Here is a 17,932-nt window from a genome sequence, read left to right on the forward strand (position 1 = left end):
ATTGTACAGAATTTTTTAAGAATGATAATTAGAATCTGTAAAATTTGTATTAAATGTGTGGAGATTGTGATTTTTTTTATTAATCTACTAAGGATGCAAAAATATAAAATACGTTTAAATGATTTAATCAACTATTTTCTTTTATAATATTTGAATATTTACAATCATATTTTTTTCAATTCTTTTCATAATTCCCATATGTTTGTCAATATTTAACCAATCCTTTTCATTGTGATATCATATTTATATCTTTTTCTTGTTTTGTAAATATAATATGTAGCATATTCAAAACTTTAAATAATCCTTTTATAATTACCTGTGTATTTAATCTCACATTTTGTTACTGTAATTAATATAATATTTACACAATATTTCTTTTTTTATTATAAGATATAAAATTCTCATATTTTTTATTTCTTCGTTAAACCAACAAATTTTAATTTATTTTTAATTTCATTGTTTTAAAAAATTCAAACAATAATTCTTCTTCTTAGTGTATCAATCGTAGTATGATTCCATATTATTTAATCGAATAATAATTTATATGAACTAAAAATTGAAATAAAAATGAAAATGTATCTCATATAATATCTAATTCTAATATAACATGATGTTTTTATCATAACGTTTTATTAGCGCAATTAATTATAAATGTATTCAATCATCAATCTCATAAATTAAACATCTAATTAATAATGCTTCAACCATCAACATGATTCCATTGATCATTATTATAATTTTTTTTAATCTTCAATTCCAATCAATAATAAATAAACTTAAAATCTATTCCAAACAAAATAATAATCTAATTTCATTTTTTTCTTCATTTATATTCCATCATATATCATAAAATTTTAATCGGATCAGAAACGAAATTTAAAATTAAAATAAATTTCAATTTACAATATTTGTAACTGTAATCTATGACCGATATAACATTATTATTATTAAAATACGATATGCGACAAATTGATAATGCATCCCATCATTATTTTCAATAAGATTGATGCAATTTATGTAAATTTTATCGTATCCATATAAAGTATCTTTTCCATAATAACGCAGAAGAAGATTAATTGCAATTTTTTTTCTACAAATTTCATCCATTTATGTGAAAAAAACGAGTGCGATAAATTTATTATAAAACGCATCAATGTTGTTTAAGAATAAACAGATTTCTGATGTTTCGTCAGCCAAATTTGAATTATGTTAAATAATTTAGCACGAGAAGCATTAATTTTTGCTAATATTCTAAAGATGGTAACTTCTTGCCCAAAATTTTTATCAACATATGTTATTTATTTTCTTATAAATCATGACATATAAATCAAATCCTTTTTAATCCTTTACATCTAATTTGAATTTTTTGTATGCAATCCATTACAGAGAGATCAATCTAGCTTTAATACTAACAAATACTTCAAATTAAAAGTTGCATTCTTTCGAAGAACACAATTATATTCTTATATAATTAATTTTTTCACCGATCAATACGCAAGAGATCATATAAAAATGGCCTTTAATTTTTATCATATCATGAAATCGTATAATTTAACGATCAATACATCTCGTTACTTTACATGTATAAAAAAAGAAAAATATCAACCTACTTACATACGAAAATTCATCAAATTCCCCAATATATTTCATATAAATTTTACAAATTTTACAAATCCAAAGTTACAAAACTAACGATCCCTCTTCCCAATATAAAAATATAGCTTATAATATAGCTTTCTCTAACAGCACGAAAATTTCGCGCGAAAGAACAAGGCAAGATCCTCCAACGAATATTTTTCCAATGCAATCGAAAACATGGCATAAACACCAAAATCCTAAGCCTCGCTCCATCCCCCGTGCAAAAATTCCTCCTCCATCGGTGCACACGTCTCCAGGAGAAGATATGTGGGTCACGAAGCTCCGACAGATCGAAAAGGGAAGCAAGCTGGCCCGTGAGAGAGGTCTTACGTCGCGCCACTTTTACAAAACACTCCGCGGTGGCCTCGCCTCGCGCTACTGTCCTCCGCTGTTTCTCGCCGTTCCTTCTTATTCCACTATTTCCACCACGCAAGCCCCCATCCCCCACGGTCTCTCACCCCCCACACACACACACACGCAGTCTCCGGCCACTTGCAGCTGCGCAAAATCCTACGGAGGAGCACAGCAGCAGCGGAGCACACCCTCTCTCAGCAGCTGCAGTTGGCAATGCGATCTCGTTGGATCGTGAACGGATCCTCTGATGCGCGACCGTCGATTAACCAGCTGGGCCACCGATACCATACTCGTTCTCACCCGCATCCACGATCAGAACACCGTAAATTGATTGAAATCGAGAAGGGAATTAATTAAGTGAAGAGATAGGAGATATCTAGGGAGAGAGAGAGAGAGAGAGAGAGAGGGAGAGAGTGAGTGAGTAAGGGAGAGATGCAACGATGACGTGAAAGACGTGTTTCTCCCTGGACCCGGCGAGAGAGATATCGTGTATAATACATCGCTCGTTATCCACGAGAATGAACGAACGTTTTATATATGTATGGGGGATAAGAGTGTTTCCAGAGTGTTTTCTTTTTCTTTTTTTTTATCCTTATTCTTGTTTTTCTCGGATACGTTTTGGATTTTTTTTTGGATGCCTCTCTCCTTTAGATTCTGTTTCATTGTAGCATTGTATTTGTGTTTGGATTCTCGGGTGGTGATAGGTGTCAGAGCGACGCGGTCGTTGACTGTATAAGGGAGTGGATGGGTTTTGGATGGGATAGATAACGGTGGAAACGAAGTGAAGACCGGTGAAAATGGCACGTGTGACGTTGGAGGGTTTTCGAGGATTCGTGACGGTTTGCGGTCTGGTTTCGTTGCTTCGAGTCGAATTAACGAGGTTTTTTTTTTTTTTTTTTAATGAGAGACTTGGAAGCTTGATGAGTGACACGGCACATAAGTCATCGGTTACTTGGATTTGTAGAATGTAGATGTTGATTAATTTTGTAAGTGGAGAATTAAGTTTTAGAATCGTTCAAATTGATTGGTTTCAGATTTCTTACTCGTTTCTTCTATTATTTAATTAAAAATTAATATTGATTCTTTTCAGAGAGAAATGTAATTATATACGTCTTGAGTTATTTTTTATAATATTATTTTAATTTAATTTATGTGACATTATTTATGAAAATTATTTTTTCAAATATTCAAATCCATAGTTTTTTGATATCGTAATTTCTTTTTTTTTTTTTTATTTTGCAATTAATTAATATTTCAAATTTTATAGTTTACTATAATTTTCTAACTAATACTAAACTAATTAATAAATTTTGTAATCAATATATACACGATTCTCACAATATCCACAATATCCATAGTTTTCCAATTAACATTTAATATTTCCAAAATACGTCGAAAATGATAAGTTTCCGGTGAATTATGAAAGGGAGTGTACAAAAATTTGAAGAATTGTTTTCTTCTTTTCCCTTTCATTATAAAGATAGTGGAGATTAATTAGGTGTCTCTTGTACTTTCAGCCGAATTATGATACATGTGTCGTCGGAGAACACTCAACGATACGATCGTGTGAAACGGAAGGGCGCAGCGTTTCTTTCGAACTTCTTTAAGTCGAAAAAGCTGACGTTAGGTATGAAGATCAACGAGGACGAAGAGATGGAACGTGCTCCGAAAGTCGAGACACCTGGTAAGCCGAGAAAATATTTCTTTTGTTAGAAAACAGACAATGTATATAGATGGAAGTTATTTTATATTTCAATAAAATATTAATCCTTAAGGAATATTCAGACTTTTTTTTTTTTAAATAAAATCGATGTTTCACAATAATTTAAAATACATAGGATAATATAATGTATTGTAAGAATTTTCAATTGCTTTAAATCGTTGTTGTTTTTATAATTGATATTTAATATTTTTCGTTAAGAACAAGTAAGCTAATTAAAAAAGAAATGCTATATTGCTGTTGTAAAAGAGTTAATTCTTCAGAGGATCTTTTATGAAATATTTTTGAAATTATAATTTAAATAGGAATTTTTTTCAATTCCATTGAATTTTTTTCGATAGAATTTAATAATTTTTGTATTTGATTTATTTAATAAATTTCAATTATATTACCTAGATCTAGTTTGTTTTATATTTTTACTCTATATAATCCTTTATATATTCTATTTACTTTTATACTCTCTCCTTCTCTCTCTTCTTCTGATTTTATAATTTTCGAATATTCATTCTCTAGTTATCTTTAATTTTACAATTAAATTATTCCCAATGCATACAGTTCTCAATCACAACATTTCACATATTTATAACTTTCCAATTAATACCTCCAATAATTTTCTAAATTAACATCTTTAAATCGATGCTTTTTTCAATTAATTAAATTGCCAATTAGCTTATAAAATGTGTTTATAAAATAAAAATCTCCTAAATTACTCAAAAACATATCTGTGTCCAAAATAACGATCAAAAAATATACTTTTATGAATATGAACTATACAATTATACGAGTGGAGAAACAGTGTAAGAAAAATTTTATATAATCTCTATTTCTATGGAAACATATATGCACGTTAAAAGAAGAACATCTTAGAATAATTAAAGAAAATTAGAAATATTTTTTTCTTTCTTCCTCTTGTAAAACAAAATAAAATATGAAGAAATAAAATAGCTCAGCTTCACTGAATCGAGCTTACAATTTATTCTTACAAGATATTTTAATGAATACGAATATCATACAAAATCGAAAACGAATATTTATGTGTAAATCTAGCAATGCTCTAAACGAGTTTAAATTATTTCCACGAGAACCAGCTATGTTCAATACTATGTTTTAGTTATTAGTGCAGGCCTTCAGAATTGCAAGAAAATCAGAATCTCACATCTTGGGAGATAGCCAATCTCCAGTTACTTCTCTTCAGGGAGTTGGACGCTTATCTATTGAAAAAAAAAAAAATTGGTTAAAATTTCGAGTAAAATTACTTTAAATGACAACTTTATTTAAAATGTATAATAATTAAATAATAATTATTCGTTGTTATAATATTTGATTCGCTCCTCTTCATATGATCTTGGCTTTGAATAATAAATTATTGAAATAATTTTATTCTTAATTTCAACATTTTTTGCTCAGCTCGTGGATAATAGCTTTATTGAGTTTTTAGTGATACATTAGAAAACTTTTCAATTTTCTCTCGGTGCTTAAGTTTCTAAAAATTATAAAATTTTAAGAATTATCTCTAACAATTGCATTGCACGAAATTAATTAAAAATACGTGTATCTTTTAAGTTTCGTTCAACCTTTAACAATGTTAAAATATATAAAACAGAGTAATTTCAATATCCTGTTTGTATAAAGTTGTATTTTTGCACATAATTGCTTTTGTCGTTTCATTTTTCCTTTCTTCTTTTCTTTTTTTAATAATCGTCGTCACGAAAGTTCGTGATTAAAATTTCTTTTTTTTAAAACACTCGAAACACATTCCCTGAACGATTTAATCTGATGTATTGTTATGCTCAATTGATAACTAACATTTGAAATGAATTCTGGATACGTAGTTATGTGCACTGCACCTTTCAGATAATAAAACGTTATTCATTTGGATGTGGGAGATAAGTCGAAACTCGAATGTGTGTATATGAAGGTATTGGACCTGGTATTATCGACCAAACAATTACTTTTTATTTCTCATACCTTTGTTGCATATTCCGGTTACGTGAACAATAAATTCTCGAAGGGGAGGATATATTTGCATTTTTTATGTATTTCAAATATAAGATAAGAAATATAAAAATATAAAAAAAAAAAGAAAAATAGACGAATTTATAATAGGATAATAAACTTGAATTTTTTATTAATAAATTGAATAATATTTTTAATAAAATATTCTAATATTTATATTTGTACAAATTAAACTAAACTTAATTAAAATTATAACTATAATGTAATATTAAAATAATATAATAAGTAAATAAAATAATGTATCAATGTAACAAAAGAAAATGAAAAACAAATTGTGGTGGTAAAATTTTTTAAAATGTTAGAAAAAAGAATTGAAAATGATTTTATAATAATATAATTGTTATAAATGAAATAAAGATAAAATTTTTAAAATATAATGTTTAACAGAGAGATTAAAATAAATTTCTTAAAAATCAAAAATATCAATATATGTTTGTAAAAACTATAAACGAATATTATTGTAAACAAAATAAAATGTCACAATTTCGATAACGAGGACATCGAAAAAACCACGATAACGAGAATCGATGTGATACGATAAATAGAGCTTCTTCTATTTTATATCGGTTCAGTGGAACGATCAAAAAATACAAAAAATATTCGTTATTTTTTTCAGAGTAAAAAAAAAAAAAAAAAAGGATAAAAAAAGAAAACAGATTAAAAACGAAAATGATGGATGGAAAAATATATATTAAATTTATTTTACATTAATAAAAAAAAAAAATAAGAAAAAAATTCTAAAATTAATGATTAAATAATTAAAATATAAAATAATAAGATTTAATTAAGAGAAAAAATACAAAGGGAAAATCCATTGGAGAGAATATACAAATATTACATCATCTTCACTATCGATTATCTTGAAAACGAAAGTTCAGGTAGAAAAACATTCCGTGTTTTTTTAGGAATCACATCGTTCAACCCTTTTTAATAAATATATCTACGAAAAAAAAAAAAACATTTAGAATTTGTAATTTATCGAGATTGAACATAAAACATATTTAATCTTTCAATCTAGTTAATTCAAATCATTATAGATATCGCCATAAATATATGTAGCATGTACTATATGTGTACATAATATATTTGAATCTATATTAATATATTGTATTGTGAAATACAACATTTTTAAGTTTATTTTTTTTATAAATAATAAATAGAACGAGTTAATATATTATCTTATATTATATATTGACAAAAACGTTTTATTTTATATAAATTAAATTAATTTTGAATCTTGATAACAATCTGTATAATAAATATTTATCTATTTCTGTCAATTAAATAAATTTAAATTTCTAAAAGAATTAATTCTATACCAAAGAATTTTTTAATTTTCTTAACGGTATAATTAATTTTTTTTTTTGTAAAATTTGTTTATGTACTAATATTAGAATAAAAATTGTCAAATTTTATATTATATTTTCTTATTACTTTCTAGGTTTAAATAATAGTTTTCTATTACTTAATTCTAATTGTTTATTTTACCCAATTGAAATATATTTTGCATAAATAATTTTGAACAAATAATTTGCTTGATTAAAAATTTCTTAATATAAACACGATTTTAATTAATAATATTACATAGATAGATAAAATATATTAAAATATTATATGATATATCATAATAAAAAAAAAGATATAATAATAATTATATCTAAATATAATAATATAATATATAAATAATTTATAAATTAATTTTAATATCAACAACTTTGATCTTATATAACAAAATAAATCTTTAGATGGCAGCAGAATAAATATTCTTTCTTTGATTTTTATTCTTAACGAAATTTTTTTTCATAATATTTAAATATGCGCTTACTATATTGCATTACAAATTAAATTAAATAATGATCTGAATAATAACATCTCAAAAATGACGATCTCGATAAATTATCTTCTTAAATTTTACATTTAAAAATATAAACTTCTCATACCTTATTAAATTGCATATTCGTGTTTCTGGCATAAAGAATACGATGCCAGTTTTAGAATTTTTAGGATTTTAACATTTATATATATATTATAAATATTTATAAAGTAGATATTTACAATTAAATTTTCTATTTAAACTGATAAATTAATTTTATCAAGAGAATTTACATACTTTCAATAATTGTAAAAACAAAAAATCTGAAACCAATTAATTTCATTTTAGGAAAAGGATCAATTGCAAAACTACTTTCTACTTTTTTATTTTCTATAATCTCTATAAATATATGGATTATTAATATATTATTAAATTACATTTAACTTGTGTAATATAATTATCAGGATTGGATTAATTTTTGTTTCAGCGATCATCACGAACGCCTGCAGGCGCAGTGGCAGCGAAAATGACAACCAAGTATCAAGGATTCCGTCGACATTGAGCGTAGCAGCCGTCGATGTTGTCGTTGCTTGTCAGCCATCACCGTCGCATTCCATTTTAACCTTGACACCTGGTAGAACACGAAACATCGATCAGGATATGGAGGCGCTTAGGCTAAGTCGACAGGATAATCCTTTCCTACAGGTTCGAATCGATAAGACCCATGGTGCCCCATTTACAAACGGTCGAACGATACAGATAACGTAGAAGGAAAATAAGTGTATATCCTTGAAGATAAGGTCTAGGGTTTTTTATTTTATCGATAAGAAAGTCCCTTCCTTTTGGAAGGGAGTCTTTGATAAAATTGAATATTATACAGAATTAAATATATTAATAAAAGTTAAATGTTTGGTATTGAATTTTAATAATTTTTGGATTTAAAAATATTATTATTTTTTTTTTATTTTGGAATAATAAAAAGATTTTAATAAGATTAGGATTAGATTAACATATTATAAAAATTTATATTATATATTTGTGATATTTAATTTTTATGATTTTTTTTTTTTTTTAATATTTAATTAAAAATTTTATTTAGAGTAAGTTGGTTAGAGTTAGTTATTATTTCAGGTTATATTGTTATGTTAAAATTAATCATTAACTAAAAATAGCAAGATAATGATATGACTCATGATGATTCATTATTATCAGAAATTTTTTTTCTATGTTTGCATGTGATAAATAGTAACTCATTGAAAACTGAATAATCGTTAATACTTTGAATTATCTATATTTGATTCTTTGCATAAAATAAAGTAATTGCAAATCTTCATCAAAATAACATGCAACAGTATTTATTAAAAAATATGTATACTCTATAAATATTATAGAAAATATTTTAATAAAAGATTTGAAAGGATTGAAACAAATGATAAAAAAAATAATGATTAAAATTTAATTAAGATTTTCATGATTTAAGATGAGACGAAAATAATTAAATTTTTAAACAATTTATAATATATAAATTATTTAAACGTAATATATTTTACATATCATATTTGTAAATTATTTAAAAATTTAAAAAATAATTAAAACAATTATAACGCTGATATTGCAAGTAATAATAATTTTTATTATAAAAAGAAAAAATTGTATGATTTTTATACGATATGGATATTGATTTTTCTAGAATCAGAAAAAAAAAATTCGCTCATTCATAGTTTACAATTAACCTTCGTTATTTCATTAAGCGTTATACATGCTATAGTAACATAATTCATTCCTTCCTAGAATATATTATACCAAGTATAATGACTCATAATTTTGTTCAAATGAGACTTACACATTTGTTCAACTGTATACATATATCTGCTCCTTGTGTTAGAAACAAAACAATTGGATAACATAAAAATGACTTATGACCTAATAAATATTTATTATGTAAGATAGATTATCTAAAATTATGCTAGTTACAATATCTTTAAAAAAATATCTCATTTTTCTTACAAAATCTTTTTTCAATCTCTTCATTAGCAAATATGATTAGTTAGCAGGAATAATTTGTTTCTTAACAAAATAATGTTTTTTAGCTATTTTAAATCTACAATGAAATGGATTAATCTCGAATATATTTCAAGATTAAAATATTTCGAATATTTAATTTTCAAATTATATTTTAAATTTTATACTTTTAATATTTTTAACATTTAATATATATTCTATATATATTTTATAAATTCTATCATACATATTCTTTTTCTTTTTAATTCTTACTTGGGTTTGACAAATAGAATAAACAGAAAAATATATTATTAAAAGTGATTCGTCGAAAGATAAAGCTCATTAACCTATTCAATCTCCATGAACGATTCTCTTTCTATTTTTATCTAAAGAAAAAAATACCTATATCCTGTCCCAGTTTTCTGTCACCACTTGACATCCATCAATACTATTAATACTATACTTCAAATGCAATAAATCTAACAATCAGTTACACTCACATTTCCACTAATAGGAAATATAACGAATGTAGATAACAGATAAGCTCTTTCTTTTATGAACAATGAACGCTCATTACACTCTTACATTAAAAAATGATTTTTCATGGAAACAAATTGAAACGAAATATGAATTATTATTCTGTTTCCTGTTTTTTCTTTAAATTTTTTTCTACATATTAGAAAATTTTTTAAATAAGAAAAATTTTATTAAAAATTTATAACAATATTAAATTTGGGATTTATTTCTCACTCATTATTTTAAAAATGTAATAAAATTTCAATAAAAAAAATAATGATATTTATTCATACATATTTTGGTTTGCATTTTTAAAGAGAAAAAAGGTAACGATAAAGATTTTATCGTTTGAAAAATTTGAAAAAAAAAAAAATATGATAAAATACATTAATATCAATTATTGCTTTGCAATAATAAAAAAGAATTATTTTGTCATTTTTTAATAGCAAAAGTTATATTATATTAATTTTTCATTATGAACTATAGTTGGGATAATTTAATTTATAATTTATAATAATATATAATATTTTATTTGAATTACATTTAAGCTTTTAAAACGACATTACTTACAGAATAAGCTGATACTACTGAAAAGATTATATTCTAGAAACTTCAAACTGTCAACTTGTCAAAATCTATATATACATATATTGGTGATATATGTATATATGTATACTATTGTAGTTTATGTTTAACGTCTTTATATAATCATACTATTTCATTTTAACAAATTGAGAATAATTTTTCTAAAAATAATAATCACATTTTTCTTATAATGTAATTTTTTTACAATTTAATATTAAATTTCTTTTTATATATCTTTCATATCATAAACAAATTATCTATACATCTTTATAGATTTACTTTCACATACAACGACAGTTGAATGTAGTCTTAAAGACAAGCGATTAATCTAATAAATTTCCATTATTATTAATTAAATTAAAAATTAATTAAAAAAAGTACAAATCATGCGTGAAAACATAAATTCAAATTTCTATATTCCATCAGTAAAATATACATATACAACGTTACCAGTAAATTTTCAACGAAACCAGATAACAGATAACACGATTACTTCGTCACGCTCAAATAAATCCATGACTCACTTTCCACACCTTCGAAAAATTCGATATTTCACCCGTGTTGTTATTATTAAACCATTAATTCGTTTTTTTTTTTTCAGGTATTGGCGAGCCGCGAAAGTTTGGTGGAATCGTTGGAGGAGTCCGAGTCCGATGACGCCATCCTGATGTCTCAGGTGAGAGATTCTTTCTCGTTCGTTCGCCTTTGTCTTGGTCCATAAGAGCGTGAAAGGAAGCATCGATCGGGTCGGCCAGTTTGCATTATTAATGCTAGCGTGAACTTGATGGCGAGGGCGAGGGTGATACGTCTTTTCTTCCTTCGAACAGTCTTTCAGAATAGGATATGGCGACTGTTTCGGGTAGACAAAGGACATCGAAGAGATATTTTTAATCAGAGACAATGGATCATTAGTTTTTCTAGGGGAGTTATGTGCATATATTGGAATTAAGATTTAATTATTGATATTATTAATAATAGCATTGAATATACTTTTAATATTGAAGAATATTAAATTTAGCAATATTATTATTAATAGTAAAATGTAAGTAAGAATTATTACTTAAGGATAAGTAGAAAATTTCAAGATCGATATATTAAATGATTAATGATAATACTTAAAAAAATAATTATAGATTTAAATAGTTATTTACTTACTTAAAGATAGTTACAATTGTACACATTAATATTAACATTTCATTTTTCATTTTATGAATGAAAATAAATTTTTTTAAATTTTACCCTAATTTTTGTAATTCAGTGATAATAGAATAAATATTTGTAAGATTTTAAATAATAATTGGTAGATATTGCATAAATGAAATTTTTGAAATCTTATGTAATCACATACGCAGACTAATATCAAGATACCTTTCGGATAGATTATATCAAGAAGAAGCCAAATGTAGTACCAGTTGTTACATAAGCATTATTTCCGAAGCACTATAATTGTTCAGTGATAGTATTACACTATAGATCAATTATAAAAATTCAAAGATACTTGATACAAAATTTATTATATAACTTAAAAATACTTCAGAGATAAATAATTTGCATGTTACTTTCGATAAATATAAGTTTTGCAATGAATAATATCGTTCAATTTTCAATCATTTTCGCGAATCACAACCAACAAAGTATACTCTTTATAGAAAAATTCAATGAGACCATTCCATTCCATATTGTGTATATTTGCCAATTAGATATACATAAATGGTATATCAAAATTTAGTTCAAAAAAAAAAAAATTTTATAGCTGAAGAATATTTACAGTAAAATTAAAAATTAAGATAATTGTATCTTTCTAATAGGATTGAATTACATACATAGATACATTGCATTCATGATTGATTCTAAAAATATTACTTTTTAGAAGATAACGAAAAGAATTGATTTTTCCCAGATTATGTAGAATTAGTTATTATTGATCATTCATAATAGTTGTCTACAACGGGGAATGGTACGTTCATTCCATTAACCCTGAACTGGCGGGGCTACAATAAGCCTTTCTATAGTAGCGTCTAGTGTACACGGAACTTTGTGTACTTTATCTATAGTCCATTGTTGTGCTTTGGGTGAATTCCAGAAGCTTCAGCCATCAAAAGAAGTGAACTTAAATACTCGGTATTCAAGTGAGAAGAAAGAAAACAGGGATGATAAAATGATAAATCGATTATTAAAAATAACTTTTCTTATTTGCTACGACGTTTGAAGTTTATTAAACGAAATTTCTTTATTTTATTATTTCGATTTTTCAAAATGCTCCTTAAATTTTCCATCTAATTCAAAAGTTTTATATATAGATTTTATATATATTTTTATTGTATCTTTTTCTCTTACATTATTATTACTCTACTTTACTAAAATATCATAATTATCATATTTCATGTGATGATACAAGATTTATTGTCATTATCTATCCATGGTAAGCTTAAGAATTTCATGGATCCTTTGAAATATGAAAATGAAATATAGAGTGTGTCATTTAATACTATTATTTTTGTCCAAATATCAAAAAATGTTTCAGATAAAAATTAAAATGGAGCACATTCCACATACTATTTATACTTTAAAATTGACCTTCACAGGTCCCTTACCCATTCATGTAAAAAAAAAATTAATTACATTATGCTCTGCTCATCAATCATTAAACTTTTATTTGAAACATTTTTTAATATTTATTTTCAAAAAATAAACGAGATATTCTAGTTAACAAAGTTATATGGGACGCTTAATATAAACTTTTGAACAATCAAAATTATAATTACCGAAATTATAACTTAATAATAACATCAATCTCACATTTAATCATATTTATTGTTTTCTTTATCTACGGTGTAATACATACATATGTATATTACAAAAAGAATCTTAAAAAAAATATAATATTCAAATCTATAAGGAAGCAGCTTTTCGATAAGCTCATCTGTTATTGTACATATTGGTTGTATAAATAGTGATAAGTGACAATCGCTTACTTACGTATATGCATTATCACGAATACACATGTAGAGATAGAATATAATAGTATAGAAAAAATTGATCAAAATTGATGTTATTAACAACATATCTCAAACTCACTAACAATAAGAACGGTGACATATTATTTCGAAATAATGACAGAATCGAATTATATAATACAAAAATGCATTAAACGATAAGTTTGTTTTATATCTGGTCGGTGATAAAATTTAATCAGTTACGTAAATATAATCAGTCACAATATTCTAGATGTAATGATTTTATTTCTTAATAAAGTATAATACTTAATTGTATAACAAAGATAGATAAAGAAAAAATTGGATAATAATTTAATTAAACTAATTTAATTAAATACTAGTTATCTAATCGAGGATGAATTAGTACGAATATGATAAATGTATAAAAATATAACAAATATTGTATTTTAAGATTTTAAATATCTTAATAAAAATTCTGAATTTTGAAATAATGAAAAAATGAAGATTTTTAGAAATTTTTTAGAAGATTTAAAGAAATAATTAATTATTATGTTATGTTATTATACTGGTGATATTTTATGACATATTATGATATATTTTGCAAACATGAAAAATATGTCAAAAAAAAAAAAAATAATTTCAAACTTAAGATCAAAAACATATTATTGTAATATTAAATCAATTCTAATAAAATCTCAAATTATACATATAAGTCATATAGATTGGTAACTAGACAAGTGGACTATCTCTCGATAAAATTTATGACAGTAATAATAATATTAAGAAACTAAAAGTTTAAAAGCATGAAAAGCTTGTTTAATAAATTTTATTGGAAAGTAAGTAAAAGCTGAAGAAATTGTGTTGCTCTAATTATAAGAAAAAATATTTTTTTTTATGGTTATATATATATATAAGATTTATTGATTTTTATGACACTATGATATAGTACGTTAAAAATATATAAATTTTTAAACACATATCAATGAATACCTAAAAATATAGATTTTGATTATTAATAAATGTTATTATTATTAGGAGAAAATTAAAAATTAAAAATAACATTAAAGAGTAAAATAAATCAATTCCTCGTTAAAATAAAAAAACTATGAAAAGTTTGATAACATATTACTGAACATAAATAAGCAGAAATTTCGTGAAACAACAAAACATTAAGCAAATAAATCCAATTATAGGTGATCCTATTTTCAACAAGTGGATTAAGATTACGGAAACTCTATATATCATATGGATTTATTTTAAATAGCTTCTAATAGAATCACCTTCTAGATACAAAAGAAGATTTTGTCTGGTAAACAAGCATTAATTTAACCTGTGCGCCTGTTAATAGGCAACCCGTCAAGATTTGACTCGAATAGACTTTTGTTCATATTCCTATATTAATGCGATATATATTCGTCTCGTTTTTTCCCTTATATTACTAAATACGTTTCAACGCCCCAGTTTGCAATTAACATAAAATTTTCCACCCCAAGGTAGACATACACACATTCTCTTTTTATCGATAAACTAATGGCCATCGATCGAAACAGACTTAACTGATACTTTATCTACCTTATTCTCATCCCTTCTCGAGTGCAGTCATAAATATTCTATTGAAGAGGGTGATAATTTCAATTACCTCGATTCATTGTACCCTAATTTTTCATTCTTAATATCATTTTATCATTAACTCGTGGAACACATGTCTAATAATACAAAAATATTTTTAATAATATAAATGATAAAAATACATTTCCACATGTACAAATACAACAAAGTTCATGTTATAATTTAGATTTTGGTTAATATAATATAATATAATATAAAAATATTAATTCTCATTTTCACAATAATACGCAGACAAGTTTTATATTTTGTATGTTGATTGAAACGCTTATTCTTTTCAGGAATTGGGCGACACCGACCCTCTGACTTTAGCCCAAGTGCATGAGCATTTGGTAAGAAGTCCACCGCCCGCATCGTGGCCACACAGCACGACTTTTCATTTCCCCCATCAGAATCAAACTACATCCGGGAAGAGCGACGTGTTGGCGCATTATAAAAGCCCTTCGAAGACGACTTCGTGTCGCAGCAACGATCACGAACTGTCCAAAAGTGAGCCATCCACGGATATTAGAGGTGCGAGCCTAAACGATTAAATATTACATTTGTCTTTATTGTCAAACGAAAATTCTTCTCTTCTTCTTTTCATGTAGATTGTTATCAAGTAGATTTATATATATATAGTTGATAGCTTTCTCTTTTAGTAGATATTGTTTGCGTGCTTTAGGTACATAACATATATTTATGGTAACGTAAGCTTGATGCTTGTCTTTAGTGGTGGTCTCATGCTTTAATAAATATTAGTTTCTTACATATAATCGATACATATACATATATATATATACACATATAGAGAGAAAAATTATTTCATCGTTGTTCGCCACATGACGTTAATGGAAATCTTATTGATTCTATTAATTTAGTTTTGATTTCGCCATTTGTTATCCGTGTATAAATAGGTATAGCAAAAGAATCGTGTATGATTGCTGTTACAAAATGAAAATAGAAGAAATTTATTTAGTAACATGATTTGATTATAGATTGAGCAATTTTTTTATGAGATGAAAACTAAAGTTTTATTATTTTTCATAAATGTTAGAACGTAGAATTGATAATTTTAAAATTTTTTTTATCTTTTTTTATTAATAACGCTTCTATTCCTAAAATAGTATATTTTATATTTGCCAACTTATTCAAAAATGTACAACATCCTTAAAGTATCAAAATATAACAATAAGATAAAGTACTGTTTGTGATATTTAATAAATTAAACAAACAATTGCTATTTAGAACATATATATTCTGCATTTATAAAAATATAAATATGTATATGAGCATAAACATTTCCATAAACATTCACAATTTGCAAATAATCGGATCATGTATTCGATGGAAATATCGCAAACCTTAATTCAAAAGCATACGAATCGATTATTAACTATACATCACACATGAATTGCCATTGCTTTAATCCCCAAAATGACACACGACACGGAAAGTGAATTAAGCGGAACGGACAAAATCGAAACCACTTGTAAATTGAAATAAATCGAGTGTCTCATTAGAATTTCATAAAGGAAGATCAATAAGTGGAGGCGTCAAGGCCATATCCAAGGTCACTCTAAATAAATCCATCTAAGTAGAACCTGCATCTTTTTTAACGAGGAGAGAATACGCATAAAACTCTTTTCACATGATGTATCTTAAGTATTACATATACATGTACACACAATTGATCAGTCTATCAATCAGTAATGTTCCATATTGATCGATTAAAATTTTTTATTTAATTTATTACTATTTACGATCAATCCTAATAATATTTTTCATAATTATATTTCAGTTCTTATTCGTATTTGTAAATTTAAATATCATCGTTAAATCAAAAGAAAAATAGATTTTATTTTGTACAAAATACTATATTAAAATTTTAAATATCCAATTCCTAAATTATTAATTTGCAATATAAGATTCCAGATTTAACTTTGAGTATGTCTTATGTTTTAATTTATGATCTTGTTATAATTTATAATCAATTGTGTAATTAATCTAAAAATCATCATAATAATGCAGATAGCAGCAATAAATTCAAAAGGAATTAAATTTTTTTCAATCTTTAGATACATTATGATTACATTTCGAATTTTGAAAATTTTAATTTATACTACTATGATTCTTGTATTTTATATCCTGCCATATTTTAACAATTCTTATACTTAATTATTATATTTATCTTTCGATCCATCACATCAATATATCACCCACACATAAATCTATGCATGAAACACGCTCGGATCCTTGAAAATGCGGCTTAAGAGTTCCATGGGCAATATGGCGGACGAATATGGAAATCAGGGGAATAGACCTCTTTGGGACATTAGCGAATTCATATATTCGTGGTGAACACTTATCCTGCGACCTTGATGCTTGCCACGCTCGCAGAAGTATAGATGCGATCGATTTCACCTTATTTTTAACCCGCATAAATTAATGGTTCGTGGCATGGTGGGCGTGTCTTGACTTTCGATCGGCTCTTCAACTGAAAAATATTTCCATCCCCTTGTGATGCAATCTGCTTTCAGTTAATTTAAATTTTATCCAAAATTATCGATTATTATTATTATTATTATTATTATTATTACGAAGGAATTAGATTTTTTAAAAGACAATTTATACCGAGTTTCATTTAGATTGTTTGGTTGATATTTGGCTCTGTTGAAGGTTATTTCTGGTTTGATTCAGATCTTGATAACTCGTGACTTGAATTGC

At 25.5% G+C, this 17,932-nt stretch overlaps 1 protein-coding gene across 4 annotated transcripts in view; it reads left to right on the plus strand.

Annotated features, from left to right (window-relative positions):
- The window catches only part of LOC100867488 (uncharacterized), a 30,903-nt gene that overhangs the window by 9,960 nt on the left and 3,011 nt on the right, over positions 1-17,932 (plus strand). The window contains exons 1-5 of one of the 4 annotated variants that reach the window (XM_012489518.3): positions 2,198-2,314; positions 3,510-3,676; positions 8,029-8,246; positions 11,245-11,319; positions 15,508-15,739. In XM_012489518.3, the coding sequence (XP_012344972.1) occupies positions 3,517-3,676; positions 8,029-8,246; positions 11,245-11,319; positions 15,508-15,739 (685 nt within the window). In that variant the 5' untranslated portion in view covers positions 2,198-2,314; positions 3,510-3,516. Of the gene's footprint in view, positions 1-2,197; positions 2,315-2,668; positions 2,979-3,509; positions 3,677-8,028; positions 8,247-11,244; positions 11,320-15,507; positions 15,740-17,932 lie in introns of those variants that run through there. The other 3 variants (XM_086902830.1, XM_086902831.1, XM_012489517.3) reach the window with 3 other exon arrangements.

Source organism: Apis florea, unplaced genomic scaffold, assembly GCF_048593485.1.
Source record: "Apis florea isolate Af1SG1 unplaced genomic scaffold, ASM4859348v1 contig_2272_pilon, whole genome shotgun sequence".
Taxonomy (NCBI): Eukaryota; Metazoa; Arthropoda; class Insecta; order Hymenoptera; family Apidae; genus Apis; species Apis florea.